The sequence below is a fragment of the Sus scrofa genome, chromosome 5, assembly GCF_054392235.1.
Source record: "Sus scrofa isolate SSC_HxYL_T2T_F1_AM1 chromosome 5, Sscrofa_HxYL_maternal_Yorkshire_Landrace_v2.0, whole genome shotgun sequence".
NCBI lineage: Eukaryota > Metazoa > Chordata > Mammalia > Artiodactyla > Suidae > Sus > Sus scrofa.
In genome coordinates, this window is record NC_139387.1 from 85604882 (window position 1) to 85624343 (window position 19462).

The 19462-nt window shown below is 48.3% G+C and overlaps 1 protein-coding gene and 1 long non-coding RNA gene across 9 annotated transcripts in view; both read left to right on the forward strand.

Annotated features, from left to right (window-relative positions):
- Window positions 1-19462, forward strand: part of PFKM (phosphofructokinase, muscle) — a 49597-nt gene that overhangs the window by 24574 nt on the left and 5561 nt on the right. For 7 of the 8 annotated variants that reach the window (XM_021091206.2, XM_021091211.2, XM_021091205.2 and 4 more), the window contains 13 exon segments: window positions 1970-2062; window positions 9782-9855; window positions 11137-11214; window positions 12651-12840; window positions 13050-13215; window positions 13950-13994; window positions 14389-14497; window positions 14612-14707; window positions 14945-15037; window positions 15757-15882; window positions 17255-17319; window positions 17757-17820; window positions 18555-18704. In XM_021091206.2, coding sequence (XP_020946865.1) covers window positions 1970-2062; window positions 9782-9855; window positions 11137-11214; window positions 12651-12840; window positions 13050-13215; window positions 13950-13994; window positions 14389-14497; window positions 14612-14707; window positions 14945-15037; window positions 15757-15882; window positions 17255-17319; window positions 17757-17820; window positions 18555-18704 — 1349 coding nt within the window. 8 annotated transcript variants of the gene reach the window in all.
- On the forward strand, window positions 2620-3335 carry LOC146403499 (uncharacterized). The gene is made up of 2 exons (XR_014804160.1): window positions 2620-2733; window positions 3197-3335. It is a non-coding gene; the product is annotated as an uncharacterized LOC146403499 (long non-coding RNA).

Below are 19462 nucleotides of genomic sequence, written 5' to 3' on the forward strand. Positions count from 1 at the left end.
GCTATAAGGTCTCTGTTGCAATAATCTACTACTCTGTGCTCTTAGCACAAAAGTAGCCAAAGATGATGTGCAAAAGAATGTGTGAAGTATGGGTACTGAAATCTGGATTGCATATAATTTTCCCATGTCATGAAGTTGTTTTTTCAACCATTTAAAATTTAGAAAGTTTTCTTAATTTGTCACCATACACAAAACATTAAAAGGGCTGGAATTGGCCCGTGGGCTATAGTTTGTTAACCCCGATCTAGTGAAACTTTTTCAATAGATAAGAAGCAATTAAAATATCACATAAAGTAGTACTTGAGTGCTAAACGAATGATTCAGTTCCAGACAATATGTGATTAGAGGAGGACCAGAAAGAAGCCCTCTTTGACCTGTGGTTGTCAGTGAGGGCTTAATAGGCTTAATAGGGATGTGATGGGCACTGGTCTTAAATAATGGAGTAGGATATTGATCTGTGGAACGAGCCAGCATGGCCTTCTGGACAAGTGATGCAGTGTGTACAGGCACAAAATGGGGAGGAACAAAGTAACATTCAGGTGATAATGCAACAGAGAATTCATCGGTGCTAAGGTTGACGCTCGAGGCCAGAGCTAGATCGAGGAAGCTTTGAATGCCAGCCCAAGAAGTTTGGGCTTTATCTGTCAGCATTGATTATGTGTAGCATGTCTGTGAATATGTGTTTCTTAAGAACACTGTGTGTTTGTGTCTGTTTTTCTTCATGAGTATCTCATTGCATGTATTTTATTGGCACGTATGTGGATTTGTGTGTGGATGTGACCTATGTTTTTATCAGCAGCTACCCTGATTTCGCCGGATTCACAGTAGAAACATGAGCTGTGCTTAAAGGTCATCAGCTCCTGTTCCTGTGAATGAATCCTCTTTCCACAGAGGCCTAACAGGCCTGTGACCTTCCCATGGAGATTTATTTTGTGTCTCAAATAGAGGGGAGAAGGAGAGCGCCAGCAGAGGGAGACCAGCTATTGTAGTAAGCAATTCAGATGGAAAGAGGCAAGAGGATAGAAAAGAAGAGAAGGATAAGGGAAGATAATGAGGAAGGAGAATAACAGAGTTTGGGAAGGGTTTGGGTTCTGAGAGTTGGGAGGAGATAAATTGTAAAAATAACAGCTTTTAGCCTGGACAACTGGGATTGTGATGATTCCTTTGGCATTTTATGGATACAAAAGTATGTTTTCCTTTGAGAGAGATAAGCCCAAAAGACAAAAATATGAAGGTATTCACCTGTCAAGTGTACATATCTGTGTGTATGTGGCAGTGATCTTGTGTTACTTTTCCTGTTTGATGGTTTTTAGTATGAGGGGCAAGGCCTGAAGATCAAGATATACTCAGGAGGCAGAAAACCCTGAAAGAGATGGGAAAAAACACAGGAAGTCCCTAACCATGCCTGAGCCTGAACCATTATTTTGCCCGAGCTCTAATGTGCCATTATAACCTCAAACTCCAGTTCCGATTTAGCTCAGTTCCCTAACATCCAACCCTAATCTTAACCATAACCCAACCTACCCTTGCTTTTCTGCTTCCACTTTGCTGGTTCTCAATGCCCCAGACCCCGTCTGATTCCTATCCTCTGCAACAGCCCTTCCTGTCATTAAAAGGGAGGAATCTTTGAGGTTAACCTAACTTTTCTCCTTCCTTTCTCATTTCGGTTCAGTCACTGCCCCCACCCCTTTCTCCTTGACCTTATCTCATTCTCCAAATAGGCTCCATTGGGGTGGGAGGGATTAGCCAGGACCTTTGCAGACTTGGGCTTGATTTCTGTGACATTTTAGCTTGTCACTCTGAGGGGGTGTGGCTCCCTTTTGGAAGAAGTCCAGAGGTGCCAGGCTGTAAAGCCCAGACTCAGTGGAGAGCCTGACTGAGGTGGCTCCAGCCAGTCTAACAGCCATTCTCTGAGCTTGTGGCACCTTGATCCAGCTGTGTCTTAACCGATCATTCTTTTGAATTCTAGAGTGGATCATGACCCATGAAGAGCACCATGCAGCCAAATCCCTGGGGGTTGGCAAAGCCATCGCCGTGTTAACCTCTGGTGGTGATGCCCAAGGTAAGCAGGAGGGCCCTGCTTGGGGAGAGACAAAAACTATGGCTGGGAGGTGCCTTTGAATTTCCTGACTCTCCGAGTCTATAGGACAGAACCATGCTCCTTAAGATCCTCCTGCTCTAAATTCACACTGGAGCCTTGGGCTTCCCTAACAATCTGTTAGGTCTAAGTCCTCAAGTGCTTTTGGATTTCTATTTACTCAAATCTGTATAAAACTTCTTTCCAAGTCTCTCTAAAGATTTGGGACCATTTTGGTCCCTTGGTACCTGGAAAACCAGTGTTTTCTCAAGCAACATTTGAAAGGAGACTAAAGAGATCAAATGGTTGAGAAGGCAGTGGGTGGATTCACTTCAAGTACCTTGGAAAGGATGAGACAAGGAGATCTGGAATTGGTAATCTGCAGGCACCAACTCTGATGTCTGCAAAGCTACACTGACCAGGGCCCGGCACCTTGCTCTCACAGCACATTTCCTTCTACTAGGCACACTTCTGTGCCATCCTGTCATCTTCTGTTTTCTCTGGCCTTTTCTCTCCTTCATCCCTTTAACCCTTAAACAAACAGGAACAGCAGCAGTTAATCAGTACATACCCAAGGGGGGAGCAGGTCCAGAAAGCAAAGTTGGAGAACCCATCTCTGGGTTAAGTCCAAGAAACCTGGGAGTCATAAATATCAGGTATATGGAAAGATGAAGGTAGGGGTTGTGGGTTGTTTTTTTTTTTTTATTTTTACCTGTTTGATGTAAATTCTTATACATCCTGATTTATAAGACATTGAAGAAGGCAGAATCTCTTTGAAGGGGGTACTAGGACATGGAGGCTGTGATGAGAAAAAGAGAGAAAGGAGACTAGCCTCCCCTCCCCTCCCCTCTCCCTTGGCTTTCCTAGACCTAATGTTAAGTGCCCACTTTGTATAGAGCCCTGTCTTACGTGTTGTGAAGCTGATTTCCTTTGGGATCTTTAATAAGGAAAGATATCATACATTATTAGAATTCTTATGTTAAGACACATAAGACACACATAATCAAGTGTGTCTTAACCATAACCCAACCTATCCTTGCTTTTCTGCTTCTACTTTGCTGGTTCTCAGTGCCCCAGACCTCATCTGATTCCTATTCTCTTTATATAATGAAATGATAGGCCTTGCTTGGATTAACGAGGAAAAACTTCATGGAAAAGATTTCAAGAAACTGAACTCTTCACTCAAGTAAAGAGAATGCTAGAACAGTGCCTGGTACCTATTAAGTACTTAATAAATGCATTACTAATTAAGTAAAAAGTGTATTGTTGAGCGTCTGTTGTCTGCCAAACAGGATGGTAGGCACTAGGGCTACCTTAGTGAAAAAGTCACACATCATCTTTGCTGCTATGATCCTTCCTGTTAATATACTAGTAAAACTAGACTTTAACTATATTTTAAACTAATGTTTAATTATAATTGTGATATATGTTATGAACAGGAGAATGCTAGGATGAAGAAGCTGAGGAAGGAGGGCACAGAGGCTTGAGCATAGGATTAGTGGCCAGATTAGGAATGTGGAGCCCTCCTTGAAGCTGTAGAGATTGCTGACCTGGTTTCTGTTGCTGCTCTCTTCTCTCCTGGAAAGATTCTCATACCATACTGAGTTTTTCCACATGAACTCTGAGTGGTGAGTTTAAAATTTTGGTAGGATGGCCTGTGGAATTGGATTGTCAGAGTAGGGGAAGCAACAGCCTGCTAAAAAAAAATCCAGGTGAGTCACACAGTTATGAATTTATAAAAAAGTAGAGCTCTCTGGAGATCGAGGTTAAAAAAACAAAAAGAGGTCTAGGATTAACTTGGGTCCGAGAGCAGCAGAGCCCTTCCAGCTTCTGATCCTGAGCAGAGAGACCCTCTTATCCTAGAGATGACCATCACCTGCTCCAAGGGAAAGATCCTCTCTGGAGGCAGGGGCTATGGGTAAAGCTGGTTTCTGGAGGGTCCAACTGGATGGACCAAGACCTATGGGACTCTGTGACAGGCTCAGTGTACCCAGGGTAACATCCCACCGTGAAGCCACATAACATCACGGGTGTACGTCAGTAGGGACTGAGTGGTAGAGGATGGAATTCCAGAGAGGAAAGAAGCAAAACAGAAAACAACGTAGAGCTGAGAGGTCTTAACTGAAAGAGCAGCTCAAATGCTGAAGTGGCCTGCTCCAAGATAGGTTTAGGGCCCTAGTTCTCCCAGGGAGAGGGCGCAGAAACGTTTTTCACCCCGAGAGGCTGTGGGCTCTATAGGATCTCGAGGGGCCTCAGCTCTGTCATTCCTTGAGCTTAGCAAGGCTAATAACCTCTTAAAGTAGAAGAGTAGCCAGGAATCAGACAACCCAGACCCAGAAGTTGGCCTAGCTGTTAAGATCTGGCATTGTCACTGCTATGGCTTAGGTTGCTGCTGTGGTGTGGATTTGATCCCTAGCCTTGGAATTTCTGCATGCAGTGGGTGTGGCTTGGGTGGCAGGAGGGGAGGAAGCTGGGCTGATTAGCTACCAAATCCTAACTCCCTTTCCAGCCCCAAAGTGGTCCCAGTCCTCTTAAAACCATGCTACACCTGGCCTTATAAAATTGGCACATTCTTCTGAAAAGGCTCTCAGTCATCTCCTCCAGCCCTCTGTCTTCAAACAGGCAGTCCATTCCAAATGCATATTTATCCTATTTTTTTTTTTTTTGTCTTTTTTTGTCATTTCTTGGACCGCTCCCACGGCATATGGAGATTCCCAGGCTAGGGGCCGAATTGGAGCTGCAGCCACCAGCCTACGCCAGAGCCACAGCAATGTGGGATCCGAGCCGCGTCTGCGACCTACACCGCAGCTCATGGCAACGCCGGATCCCCAACCCACTGGGGAAAGCCAGGACCTGAACCGGCAACCTCATGGTTCCCAGTCGGATTCGTTAACCACTGCGCCACGACGGGAACTCCTATTTATCCTATTTTTAAAGGTTCATAGGAACAGGATTCTAGTCCTTCTGTGGACTGCTTTTCTAGGACTAAACAATTTTTAATTACACATTCATCTGAAAGTGTAATTCACATCTAATATTTGTTCCTCATATCCCTTTTTTTTTTCTTTTTCAAGGTTCAGTTAAGGTAGAAAGAAACTTCTTAGCAAAAAGAGAGTGACTAAGTCAATTATGAGTTTTTTTCTACCACATGTCATAGAGACCCATCACCTGTAGTTCTCCCTAAAGCCTCTTCCCGACAGTCTGTAATCGGAGACTCCAAAGTGCGTGCTTCTGATGCTCTCCAGAGCCCCTCCTGGCTGTACCCAGAGTACCCCTGGATAGTGCCTGTAATCTTATCCTTCGTCTTGCTTCTAATAAGTCCAACAGCTGCTCATAGAGGGTTATTTAGGGCAATGTGGAACAGCCAAGGACTGGCCTGGGGCCAGAATAGGCCAGTGATGTTAAGTACAAGAGCCCAAAGAATTGCTGGGACTTTCTAGTATAAGCTACCTATATAGCCCAGTCTGTGATTTCTAGGGAACTAGGAGTTGGAGACACAGGTACAAATACATAAAAGGGGTCCTAAAACTTGACTTTTAGGAAAACACTCAGATATCCAACTCAGAGGTAGGAAGGACAATCTCTGGAAGTTGAGAGGGTTGAGGTAAGAAGGCTGAGGGAAGAAAAAAGAAAATCTTCTTTTCTCGTGGGATTTTTCCTTTGCCCAATGGATTCAGGTATTTCCTTCCCACCATCCATTGTTTGCTTTACACTTAAAACCTTTTAAGTGATTTGTTTTCCTTAAATCTTTTCTCTTCTACCCTTACTCAGCTCTGGAGCAGGAAGCAGCATTCCAACCTATACATTTCAGAAGGTTTTTTTCCTTATTTCTTAAGATTACAGACTTATACTCCAGGACTCCAGGTATCCAAAAGAGAATTCCATAGGCCTTGTGAAAGTCTAGAAAATAAATAAAACAAACCACAGGTTCACATCTGTTCTGATCCTATTAAGTTGACTTTATTCATCTTTTCTAAAACTGATGGCTTTGCATTGACTCTGACCTTATTTTTTTTTAATACACACAGGCCTTCCCTCAAGCTTATGAGAAGCCTGCTCCCTTCACAGATTTTTCAGTTTTGATTCCTTCAGTTAGACTTCTAGACTTTGCCCTAGTGATGTCATAGAAAAGCTCTGACGTCAGTGCTTACCAGTGACCTCCTGTTGTCAAGCCCAGCCTTCCTGTCCTCCTCTTAGATCAATTATCAGAAGCATTTGGCACTGTTCCCACTTCCTGAAACTGTCCTCTTTGGCTTCCAAAATATTGCTAAATCCTGGTTCTCCTCTTGTCTTTCTTGCTGCTCCTTATAGTTTTTGTCTTGGAACCCCTCTTTCCCTGCCCATTCCTTCCATGTTGGCTTGCTACAGGGTTCCATTCCTTGCCATTTCCCCTCTAATTTTATGTATTTTATTGAGACAGTCTCTTCCAAGTCCACATGGATGTCCCACAGGAGCTTCAAACTCAAGAGATCCAAACATAAATACATCATCCCACCCTACCTTCCTGAACCCAGACCCACCTCTGCTCAGTTAACTGCACCAGTCTTCCCTGTGGCGTAAGTCAGTCATGGGGCATTTCTGTCCTCCTCTCCAACACCTTAAAGTCGAATCACATTGCTGATTAAGTGGAAGCCCTATTGCTTCTGACTCCTGTCTAGTATCTCTGTTCTGTCCCAAATGCCACTCTTCCAGTTCAGGCCCTCACCATTTTTGTAGGCCACCAGATAGCCATCTAATCCTAGTGTCACCTCATTCAGTCTACCTTCCACATTGCTTCCAGAATGATCTTTCTGATATGTAGATCTTATCATGTCCTCCCTCTCTCAGAATCCTTCGAAGACTCTCCATTGCCTGCAACTTTTTTCTAGGTTTCAAGCCCCTTCAAATGAAAGCTGTGGACCTTCTCCCAGAATAAATACTCATGTGCCTACAAAGCTTTTCATACAGTTTCATGGTGTCATGGGGTTTATGGATTCCCTGAAACCAACGCCCATGGGTCCCCAGTTGAACCCTGGCTTCCAGAATAAAAGCCAAACTTGCTCACTGGGCACACAGGTGTCTGCCTACCTGTGCAGCTTCATCTCTCAATCATTTTACATTTTATTCTTTATCTATAATATGGAATTACCTAAGGCATTTTCTTCTTTCCTTCCTTCCTTCCTTCCTTCCTTCCTTCCTTCCTTCCTTCCTTCCTTCCTTCCTTCCTTCTTTCTTTTTTTATGTCTTTTCTAGGGCCACACCCGTGGCATATGGAGGTTCCCAGGCTAGGGGTCTAATTGGAGCTGTAGCCGCCAGCCTATCCCACAGCCATAGCAACGAAGGATCCGAACCACGTCTGCGACCTACACCACAGCTCACAGTAACGCCGGATCCTTAACCCACTGAGCAAGGCCAGCGATTGAACCTGCAACCTCATGGTTCCTAGGCGGATTTGTTAACCACCGAGCCACAACAGGAACTCCCCAAGGCTGTTTCTTGACTGTCACATTTGTGTTATTCTCCCTCCCTACAACACTCTCCACAATTCCCCCACCTGATAAAAAGATTTGAAAGGAAATTATCCTTTAGGTCTCAGGACAAATGCTGCCTCCCTGCCTCTGCCTTTTTTGCTGTACACATGGCACATGGAAGTTCCCAGGCCAGGGATCAAATCTTATACCACAGCTGTGGCAGCACTGGGATCCTTAACCCACTGTGCTGGGCCAGGGATCGAACCAGTGCCTCAGCAGTGACCTGAGCCACTGCAGAGACAACATCAAATCCTTAACCTGCTGTGCCACAGTGGGAACTCCTGAATGCTGTCTTTTCTGTATCACCTTCCCTGACTCCCTCCTGGTGGCTTAGATTTTCCTTCTTGTTCCCACTGTACTTTGTACAGATCCCCTCCATATGGATCCAATTTGAAACCACACTATAATTCTTCCCAAGTCTTGAGGACCATTCCCAAGTCCTTTATCTTTGTATCCCCAAACTTTCCATCATTCCCTGATGTCCCCAGTGCCTACCTAGTGCAGAAACATGATAAATATTCAATAAATATTTACTCAGTATGTGAGTGTACCTTCAATTTGATTTAGAGCTTATAGCCATGTAATACCAATCTTTGTCAGCCTGCAAACAAACAAACCCTCCCCTCCCCCCCAAAAAAAAACCCTAGATGCCTTGGTCTTTTTGATTCTATCCCATTCCAGATAACTTTGGATAATGAGTGATGGATTTTAGTCTGCTGCTATAGATTCTTCCAGTTCCTGGTTTCTCTAGTGCTCATGGGTACATGCTATTTCTCCAGGCGGTGTTAAGGACCAAATGAATAGATTTTAGATTGAAACAAAAATGTGTACTGGGATGTCTGAGGGAGAGGATTAAAATGGCTCACAAGGAGTTTGACTAGTATCCGTGGGAATGCAGGTTCAATCCCTGGCCTTGCTCAGTGGTTTAAGGATCTGGCATTGCCATGAACTGTGGTGTAGGTCGCAGACATAGCTCGGATCCCACGTTGCTGTGGTGTAGGCCAGCACCTGCAGCTCTGATTCGACCCCTAGCCTGGGAACTTCCATATGCCGTAGGTGCGGCCCTAAAAAGCAAAAAAAAAAAAAAAAAAGAAAAAGAAAAAGGCCCACAAGAAGTTGACTCATTAGGGCATCACCATGAGCCCCTCCTCACATTATGAGGTGGGACAGGGTTACCAGAATCAAGGCCCAGGAATGTCTCCCTGGTGAAGCTGTGTTGAGTGCAGGAGCAGTGGCACTGTTTCTGCTGCAGGGGTCTTCACAATGCCCGCCATGTGCTGTGTGCTGTGACAGGTCAGCTCCTCCTGGACCCTCAGGAGACAGAGTTCTTGTCACTGAGTAGATACTCGTAGAAGGACCATACTCACATGGGAAAAGGGTGAAAGGCTCTCCTCTCAGTTTTAGCCCAAATTGTTTCTCCCAGTGTAACCAACGGCACAATTTTTAAGTTCCTCATACGCATCATACACACAGGGTCACGAGCAGAGATCAGCACAGGAGAAGGAAGAGCGTAGAGTCTGTAACTGGGTGGTACATGCTAGGACATATGCCACCTCAAGGACACTGAAAAGCTGTGTATGTGTGGAGACTGGGAGAATTCTCCAGCCAGTAGTAGATGTACGCATAAACTGATGGTGACTGGTCAGGTCACTGAGCCCCAGAGTCATGTCTTTGTCCCATGAAGCCCACACAAATGGGATGCCTAGATTCAGTGTAGAAAGCAAGAAAAAACCTAGTACAGCCATGGGATTTGCATGGAGGTCAGCAGTGTGGGTTTAGACATTTTAGGCCTTGGATTAAAAGCTAAGCTGGTCCTAGCTCTGTGACCCCGACCTCCCCGAATTTCAGTTTCCACGTCTGTAAAATGGAGGCCACTCCAGGGTTATGGATAAGATTCAATGAGTTGATGTTTGACACCCCCACAATGAGCTTGCAGGATTATTAGTCCCCAGATGGCCCTGGCAAGGAAAGATCTTGGGAAAGACAGGGTTTTGAGGGGAGGGGAGATGTATGGAGGTATCTGGAGCTATATTACCATTGAATGAAGTAATTTGGTATTAATGGGGAGGCCAGAAGACTTGGGTGAGAGGAGTATTCTAGATTCAGAGAAAAGCCCAAGAAAAGGACTGTCTCAGATCTTGGAGTCCAGGGCCACTTTCCTCAGGAGTAATGTCTCTGACTCTCATCCTTGCAGGAATGAATGCTGCAGTCAGAGCTGTGGTTCGAGTTGGCATCTATACTGGCGCCCGTGTCTTCTTTGTCCATGAGGTTGGTTCTCTGCTTCGCTCCTCATTATTCCTTCTCGGTTTCCTGCTCTTCTCTTTCCTTACCTCCCTGTTATGTTGCTGTGTCTGATTTGTCTTGGTTCTCCATCTCCATGAGTTACTCCACCCTACTCTGGGCTCCCATAATGGTGGTGGGTACCAGGGATCTGCAGACTGGTTCCTTATGTTGCCTGTTCACTGTTTTTAATAGCTGCACTCATAGCATATGGAAGTTCCAGGGCCAAGGACTGAATCCAAGCCACAGCTCTGGCAATGCCCAAATCTTAAACCCACTGCGCCAGGCTGGGAATCAAACCTGCACCTCCACAGCACCCTGAGCCACTGCAGTCAGATTAACCCACTGCATCACATCAGGAACTCCCCCTGTTCACTTTTTGTTTTGTTATTTTTCTTTTTTGGCTTTTTAGGGCCACACCCATGGCACATGGAGGTTCCCAGGCTAGGAGTCTAATCGGAGCTGTTGCTGCTGGCCTATGCCAGAGCCACAGCAACTCGGGATCTGAGCCGAGTGTGTGACCTACACCACAGCTCACGTCAACACCAGATCCTTAATCCACTGAGCGAGGCCAAGGATCGAACCCCCAACCTCATGGTTCCTAGTCAGATTTGCTTCTGCTGCGCCACAACGGGAATTCCTGTTCACTTTAAAGTAAAAAGAAACTCTGCCTTCCCTTCACGTCCCCCCAAACAGAGAGAGAAGCTGAAATGAGTTAGTGCTTCATAGCAAATACAGGGCATCCAGAAAGAGAGCCTTAGGAGGGGAGAGGCCCACGACGTTTCTCCTCTTGGCCTAACTCTCTGAGGTGCTAACCCTTCTTTGGTTGCCTTCTCTCTTTTTCCTCTCATCCTTTGTCCACTCTTCTTTTCATCAGGTCTAGCTGCCTTTCTTCTCTCAAATTTTATTGTCTCTTACCTTTTCAAGTCACATGTCTCTCCCTTCTCCCTCTAACATCCTGTTTCCTCTATTGTTAGTTATTAAAACACCCCTGGAAAGAAGTGGGATGAACCAAAAATAAGAGGAATCCAGATTAAAAGTTAGGGAGGGCATCCTGATATTTCAAGAATGAGAGCAACTAAAAGAGGGTATTGAAAAAGCTGAATCTCCTTCCTCGGACGGCATTATCCTCAGGAGCACCCAGGCATCAGTAACAGGAGGTGGGATGGGTGACTAGGTTCTTAGGGACCTCTTCCCAGGGATCCTATCATAACCCTGGGAGTTGGGGGGAAGCCGGGCAGGGGCTGAACAGGTGTGATGTACCCACAGGGTTACCAAGGCCTGGTGGATGGCGGAGATAACATCAGGGAGGCCACCTGGGAGAGCGTTTCCATGATGCTTCAGCTGGTATGTTCAGAGGACTCCTGTCTCCTATTTGTCCTGTCCTGTCTCACTCCACTCAGCTTTGGGCTCATGGTTTACCGAATTCCCTGCCATGTGGTTTGGTGGGAAGGGATTCTGTGACGAGAGAGGGCCTCCGTTTGCCCTTTACTCTTTGACTTTGAAAACATCACCCTAGTTTCCTGGGGCAGGATGGAGGGTGGGGATGTGATTACGGGACACTATGCTCTTTATAGAAAGGTCAAAGGCAAGACTTGAATAACTGGTACATAAGCAGATCCTGCTCTGGGGTCACAGGGAAGGTTAGGCCCTGAAAATAACCTTACCCGAGGACTGGAGCCAGAGCCAGAAGTAGAGCTGAAGTCTGCCAGTCCTCATGTGATGGCGAGGAGGTGACCTGAAACCAGACCTTTTAAGGGAGGAGGGACTAAGAGAGCCTTTTAGAGTTTAGATTATTCCAACTGTATCCACAGCCATTTTTGCTATTTTCTCTTGTCATTCTATATACATCCATTTCCTGATTTACTGAAAAATGTACACATTACATTTGTATCCCCATTCTTTTACCTCAATCTCCTAAAAAGTCCAACTTAGTGAAGGTTCTGTATGGTGCCTCCATAAAGTAGTCTGATAATGACCCAGAATTCTCAATCAATACCCCTAAAGTCTTGGATGCCAGGAGTTTATATGATTTATGAAAACCCTAAGTGTCTTTTCCTCTCTTGGGGTATCTCTGAGCCCTTTTCATACTCAGAGTTGTTTCTCTGGTGAATGCTTGGTTCCTGTGGCTCCTCCTAATAGCACATGGATCGCCAGCATGAAGGGGAAAGGATTGACAATGCCTGGTCCCTGCTGAAGTCACCACTGCTCCTTTTTTTGGTTTGTTTTTTAAATGGCTGCGTCCACAGCATATAGAAGGTCCTGGGCCAGGGACTGAATCTGAGCCACAGCTAAGACCTATGCCCCAACTATGGCAACGCCAGATCCTTTAACCTACCACACCAAGCCCACACCTCCACAGCAACCCAAGACACTGCAGTCAGATTCTTTACCCACTGTGCCACATCCGGGACTCTACCACTGCTCCTTCTTACACTTCCAAGACTCAGAAGATGGAGATTAGTTCCAAAGCCTGCAGATATGTGTGCACTCCCTAGTTCTCTCCAGGATAATCAGGTTGATGACAAAGCCTTCAATGAAATGGGTCCGTCTGAGCCATCTTCTAAGAGGGGTAGCAGAATGTGGGGTCCACCCTGTGATATCTCAGCCAGCACCACCTCCCTGTCCTTTAGAAGGGGCCACGGCTTTGTGTCAGGGAACCTCCTAGGGAGTCATGTGGTGATGTCAGCCCATGGAGGTTTTGGAACAGGGGGAATCTTAGCATGTTGAGCCCAGCTTTGGCAGTGTCATCTGGGGATCTAACTTGCACCTCTTCCCCAAAGGGCGGCACAGTGATTGGAAGCGCCCGGTGCAAGGACTTTCGGGAACGAGAGGGACGGCTGCGAGCTGCTCACAACCTGGTGAAGCGCGGGATCACCAACCTGTGTGTCATTGGGGGTGATGGCAGCCTCACTGGGGCCGACACCTTCCGCTCTGAGTGGGGTGACCTGTTGAACGACCTCCAGAAAGCAGGTGAGATGCTGTTCTCATCAGTGTGGCCTCTGCGCATGCGCACACACAGCCATCTCCTCCCAGGGGAGGCACGGAGGGCAGTCTCTGGCTTCCTTTTCCTGCCTTGTTGACAGTTGCCATCGGCTTCAGCCCCTTCCCTCTCCTGGCTTCTGTTCCTCAGCACACCAGGGTCCTCACCCAGTAGCTTCTGCTTGGCTTCCCCTTGTCAGGTAAGATCACAGCGGAGGAGGCTAACAAGTCCAGCTACCTGAACATCGTGGGCCTGGTGGGCTCCATTGACAATGACTTTTGCGGCACCGATATGACCATTGGCACGGACTCGGCCCTGCACCGGATCATAGAGATCGTAGATGCCATCACTACTACCGCCCAGAGGTGAGGGCTTGGTGGGAGGCAGTGTGGGAGGATGGTGGCTGGGACAGGCTGACCGACCAGGAAACAGGGAAGATTAAAGCACTTGAGCTGTGGTGACTCTAACGATTGGTTTTCCGGGGCTAGAACACTATTTTTAACTAACAGTGATCCCTGGAGCACTGAATTGCACAGCTCTAAGACTTGCCTCTGGTCACTGTCTAGCCCTCTGTCCAGACATGTTGCTCTGAGGTCTTTAATACTTGTGAAGTCTCCTAAATCATTAGTGACCAGGCTGAGACAAATCCAGGGAGCCCCAAACCTGTCCAACCATATCACAGAGGTTGTAGAGGCCATTACTAACACTGCACAGTAGGGAGGGGCCTCGGGGGAGGCAGAGCTGGGAGGAATGGGGGCGTGGGGGTTGACAGTCTCCTGCCCGGTGATCCTGGAGGATTCCAGGCTGGCGTTCCCTTCAGCTCTTTCCCTTCACCCCTTCCCTGCCTGGGTCTCCTCCTTCTTGGGAACAGAGCCTCAATCCTGACACCTTCTTCTGCTGTGTTTTCTCAGGCCTGGGAAGGACACCCTGGGGCTAAAGATTTTCCCCTGGGTGTTCCTAGTCTCTCAGGAGACCTGCTGGCAGTCCCAGGGCATAAATGCATCTCAGAGAGAGGTTGCTTGGCCTCAAGATCGGGGATGGCTTGGTCCTGGCCACAGGGATACTTCGACTATGTCAGCCCTATGTCTGTCTCTTGCAGCCACCAGAGGACATTTGTGTTAGAAGTGATGGGCCGGCACTGTGGGTAAGATCCCTGTTTGACCCCTTTATCTCGTGAGCCCAGCAGTAGCCCTGTCCTCTTCCCTAGAGAGGCCGCCCAGGGGTGCAGATCTGGTGGTGTCCGTGCTTGTCTTGGTGTGGCCGCCTTTCGCCCCTCCACCTCCTTACATACCTGTGTGTGCACGGGTGCAAGAGGGCTCAGCACAAGCATGCACGCAATGTGAGAGAATGGACAGTGCTCTGAGGTTGGGTGCCACTGTGGCAGATGAGCATGAATACAAGGGGCTCTTCCCTGCACCCCAAGAGTGAAATGGAGCCTCAGACCTTTCAACAGCCATGGGGCTGGGTGGGCTTGTTGGGAAGGGGTGAGGCTTTGGTGGAGCGTAGCCTGTGCGCGATGCTTCTGGCTCTCATCTCAGGTACCTGGCCCTTGTCACCTCTCTCTCCTGTGGGGCCGACTGGGTTTTTATTCCTGAGTGTCCGCCGGATGATGCCTGGGAGGAGCATCTTTGTCGCCGGCTCAGCGAGGTACCGGCCCTTTATTTTGCCCTTTGAAGCGTCCCTCACCCTGTTCCACTGCTGATCCCTTTCCTGTCCATCAGTTTCGTAGCTCTGACCATTTTCTCCTTTGTTTTTGACCAGACAAGGACCCGGGGTTCTCGTCTCAACATCATCATTGTGGCTGAGGGTGCGATTGACAAGAATGGACAGCCAATCACCTCAGAAAATATCAAAGACGTTAGTATGATGGAGCCAGAGCAGCCTTGACACTTTGCCCACCCGGCCCATCCCCTGCTGTTTTCTGAGTCTCCCCTGAGTCCTTCTCCTGTCCCTCCCCAGGTTCCTGCCCCCAGGTTTCCTCCTACCCGGGAATCATTGCCAGATAAGAGGCCAAGTCATCCTTGGTTTACCTTGGTCCCTGCTTGTCTCTCTCCTTGACTCGTCATCTCTGTCTGCCCCTCTTGGTCCCTTCAGCTGGTGGTAAAGCGTCTGGGATATGACACCCGGGTCACCGTCTTGGGGCACGTGCAGCGGGGTGGGACACCGTCGGCCTTTGACAGAATCCTGGTAAGTCATGAGGCTGAGCGATCTTCACACCATGGACCCTCAGCTTGTGGTCCTTTCCCAGCAGGACTGCACTTAACAGCACAGGGGCTTCAACCATTGGTTGTGCCACCCCGCCACCAGCCTCTGAACTGCAGTGGCCCTTGACCCCTTCCCATACACGCAAGAGTTCTCTTTTGTTGCAAAAAATGCTCCCCTAAGGTCTAGTATCTTAGAGCTTTGAGCATTATCAGGATTATTAGATTAACCTCAGACACACAGTTGGTACCCTCTTATTCCTACTTTCCTTGTTTTATCAATTCAAGAAGGAAATATTATTCAGCCCCAGTAATCCCCTCACTTACTGTAGTGGACATGTTTCTCTGGAACCAGGGAGACTCCTTAGGGTTCTGATGGCAAGAGGATTAAGAGTCGTCAAGCTTTGGATGAGATCTGAGGAGGGAGGTAAAGGCCAGAGTTCTTGGCTGCAGTCCTTAATTGTGAAGTTCAGGGAGTTCCTTGGTGGCTTAGTAGGTTAAGAATCCAACGCTGTCACTGCCATGGCTTGGGCTGCTGCTGTGGTGCGGGTTTGATCCGTGGCGTGGGGGAAATTTCACATGTCATGGGTGTGGCCAAAAAATGCGGAACTCAACTCAAGATTTGGAAAAGGCCTTGGGTGCCCAGGCTCTCCAGGCCTAGCCTAGATGGGGAGGCTTGAAGCAGACTGTCTTTGCTACCTGCAGGGCAGCAGGATGGGTGTGGAAGCAGTGATGGCACTTTTGGAGGGGACCCCGGACACCCCTGCCTGTGTGGTGAGCCTCTCTGGTAACCAGGCTGTGCGCCTGCCCCTCATGGAGTGCGTCCAGGTGGTGAGTATTGACCGCAGGCTGCCTCCCTCCCAGCCCCAAGCCCCGGTCTCTGAGCTAATGGAAGAGCGCAGCCGCCCAGGCGAGGTGGGTGGAGAGGTGTGCGGTTAGGCCAGAGGTTCATCGGGGAGGAGCACAGGATGCTGTGCATACGAGCTGTCACCTCTCTTAACTAAGCCTCAGTTTTCTCATCTGCCAAATCTTCCTAAAGAAGATGCAAAACTTCCATCCTACCCAGTAGAGACCAGATATCTTATACCAGCCAGCCTTGGGAGAAATGCAACCTCTCTCCAGACCCTAGTAAAAGCAGGGGATGTTATGCAGTTCTCGCTGGGGAGCTTATCTGTCTCTCTGATTTCCTCCTTGAACATGTTTCTCTAAACCAACATGAGGTTACTAAAAATTACTCACCCCGAGGGCCATTATAGGGATTGGCGAGAAGGCAGGTAAGTGATCTGTTGCTGTACCCAGAAGAGGTTGATGCTCAGGAACTGGTGGCTCTGCTTATTGAGAACCACTCCTTTGATGCCCCAGAGCCAGCATGTGTGGGGGCGGGGGGGAAGGTGTCTGGCTGGTTCTCAGGGCTGGCTCCTTGTCTCCAGGCTGCTTCTCTCTGAGACTCAGGAGTCCTAAGGCCCTACAGCCTGGACAGGCTCCAGCCTTGCCTAGAACTGCATCACATCACTAAGCTAAAGCACTGGCTGGCAGAGCAGAAAGCATAGCTGGGAAGCACAGGACAGGGATCAGCCTTTCTTCCTGGCTGGTTACTTGGTTATTTTACTCATTAGTTTAGAGGCTGCTTTGAGGCTGGGGCTCTCTGGGTGTAGAATGGAGGAAGGTGCTGGGTTTTTTTTTTGTTTTTGTTTTGCTTTTCAGGGCCACTTGTACAGCATGTGGAGGTTCCTAGGCTAGGGGTTGAATTGGAGCTGCAGCTGCCGACCTATGTCACAGCCACAGCCACGCCAGATCAGAACCTACATCACAGTTCATGGTAACGCCGGATGCTTATGAGCAAGGCTGGGAATCAAACCTGCATTCTCAAGGATACTAGTTGGGTTCTTTATTGCTGAGCCACAATGGGAACTCCTGGTGCTGTTGTATCTGTGTGTGTTCCTCCTCCACTCTGCTCATCTTCTAATAAATAGAGCATTGAATCAGCTTTTTTCTTTTGCTGCTCATTACTCAGAAAATTAAGGAAAAGCAGATACTTCTCCTCTGTGAAAGTTTGTGGGGGCACTGGAAAGGTGGGGTACAGGGTGGGCAGGATCTAGTCACAAGCCCAGAGACAGGCAGGTCTTGGGGTGGGGTAGGGGTAAGAGTCCAGTTGTGCGGAACCCTGCCCTGGAGCCTGACTATTGCTCTGCTCCTCCCTCAGACCAAAGACGTGACCAAGGCCATGAATGAGAAGAGATTTGATGAAGCCATGAAGCTGAGAGGCCGGTGAGGAAATAGCTGGGAGCTTATTAGCTGCAGAAATCAGATGCTAGAAGGAAGCCCCAAATCGATGTACTCCAGACCTGGAATAGGAGCTTCTGCTTTTTTCTCTTCTTACTGTCCTTGCAGCAGTTTCTTCCCCAAGAGAATTAGTTGTGAGGTGACCAGGAGGCTCGGTGCACCCCGGGGATTCTCTCCCCGGCCTTAGGCTTTCCTGTCTGTTATTTCTGTATTTAGCCCTAGGCAAGGGGGGCCGTGCTCCCGGGGGTGTTGATGAGTCACCGCCTGCTCCCTGCTCTGCCTTTTCTGGCCTTAGAAGTTGCCCTGTGGAACTTCACTCAGGGAGCAAAACTTCAGACCAGATCTCCCTGGCTGCTGGTCTTGGAGAATGGCCTGAAGACATCTCTCTCTCTCCCTCGCCCTCTCTCTCGGTACTTTTTTAGGAGCTTCATGAACAACTGGGAGGTATACAAGCTTCTGGCTCACGTCAGACCCCCAGTGACTAAGGTACCGGCAAGTTGCTCTCCCCTCCTCCCTCTTCCTCCCTCGTTCTCCTGTCAAAAAGTGTTGCCCTCAGTCCACACAACCCATGGTCTTGCCAAGTTCTCTGCCCCCCTCTAATCTTCAGTGCTGAGTCCAAGACCCCATTCAGATAACTATCTCTCAGCCACCCAGGTACAAGCCCCATGTTGTAGTGTGCCCTGGATGTCTCTAACCCGGGACCACATCCCATTCAGGGCTGACAGGATGGCGTGCAAGGAATGGGAAAGAGGCTTATGTATTATTTCCTCTGAGCACATTGCAATAGTCACATCTGTGTCTCTAAGCCACCTTTTCCATTGGCGTAGTGGTTCTTAATATTCACTGTATACTGGCGTTATCTTGGTGCTTATTCAACATGCTATTCCCCTCCCTCAGAGGGCATTCAGATCGGGGCCAGAGCCAAGAATATGCAGCTTCAACAAGCTCCCTGAGTGGACTGACATGGGGGTCCGAGGATCCAAGTTGGGGAAACACTGCCCTGGAAGGGCTCGTACTCGTTGTGCAGTGAGAGCTGGGATCAGAGACCGAGGCTTTGTTGATTGACCTGTGATGACAGCTTTCACTCCCTCGTGGGAGGGAGGGAACAGGCTGTGCCGGCATCCCCTGGGAGGGGGTGTGCTGTCAGGACCACTGGGACTCAGAGTCTCCCCATCCTGCTGCTGTCCCCCTCCCCTTTCCCTCTCTTCTTCCTTCTCTAGAGTGGCTCTTACACAGTGGCCGTGATGAACGTGGGGGCCCCAGCCGCAGGCATGAATGCCGCTGTCCGCTCCACTGTGAGAATTGGCCTCATCCAGGGCAACCGAGTGCTGGTTGTGCACGATGGCTTCGAGGGCTTAGCCAAGGGTCAGGTACGGGATAAAAGGAAAGCGGGCACTTACTCCAGGGCCCAGGAGCAGCATGGTGGGATTAAGTGTGGCTCGGTGACCGGTTTGTTCTCTGGCCTTCCTTATCCCTCGCTACCTTTCTCTTCTCTCAGGGCGCAAGCAGAAGTAGATACAGTGGTCCCCCCTTATCCACAAGGGCACATCCCCAGTGGATGCCTGAAACCCTGATAGCACCAAACCCTGTACACAGCTGATCCTTGGACAACTTGGGTTGCTGCTGCATGGGCTCGCTCACATGCAGATTTTCTTCAATAGCAAACACTGCAGTATTCTGACCCGGGTCAGGTGAATCCATGGATGCAGAGCCATGGATATAAGAGTTGGCTAAAGTTATATGTGTATTTTTGACTGCATGGAGGGTCGATGCCCCTAACCCCTGCACTGTTCAAGGGTCAATGTATACTCTGTTCTATTGCTATACTAAGAGGCAAGTCGCATATACAGCGTGGATATGCTGGACAAAGGGATGATACATATCTCAGGTGGGATGGAGCGGGATGGTACAAGATTTCGTCATACTCCTCAGGACAGCACACAATTTAAAACTTAGGAATTGTTTACTTCTGGAATTTTCCAGTTAATATTTTTGGACTGAGGTTGACCATGGGTAACTAAAAGCTCAGAAAATGAAATCATGGATAAGGGGGGCACTATATTTAATTTTAGGGCAGTAGGAACGGGCAGGAGCCACTGAAATGAATCCTTTGCAAACAGCGTATTTA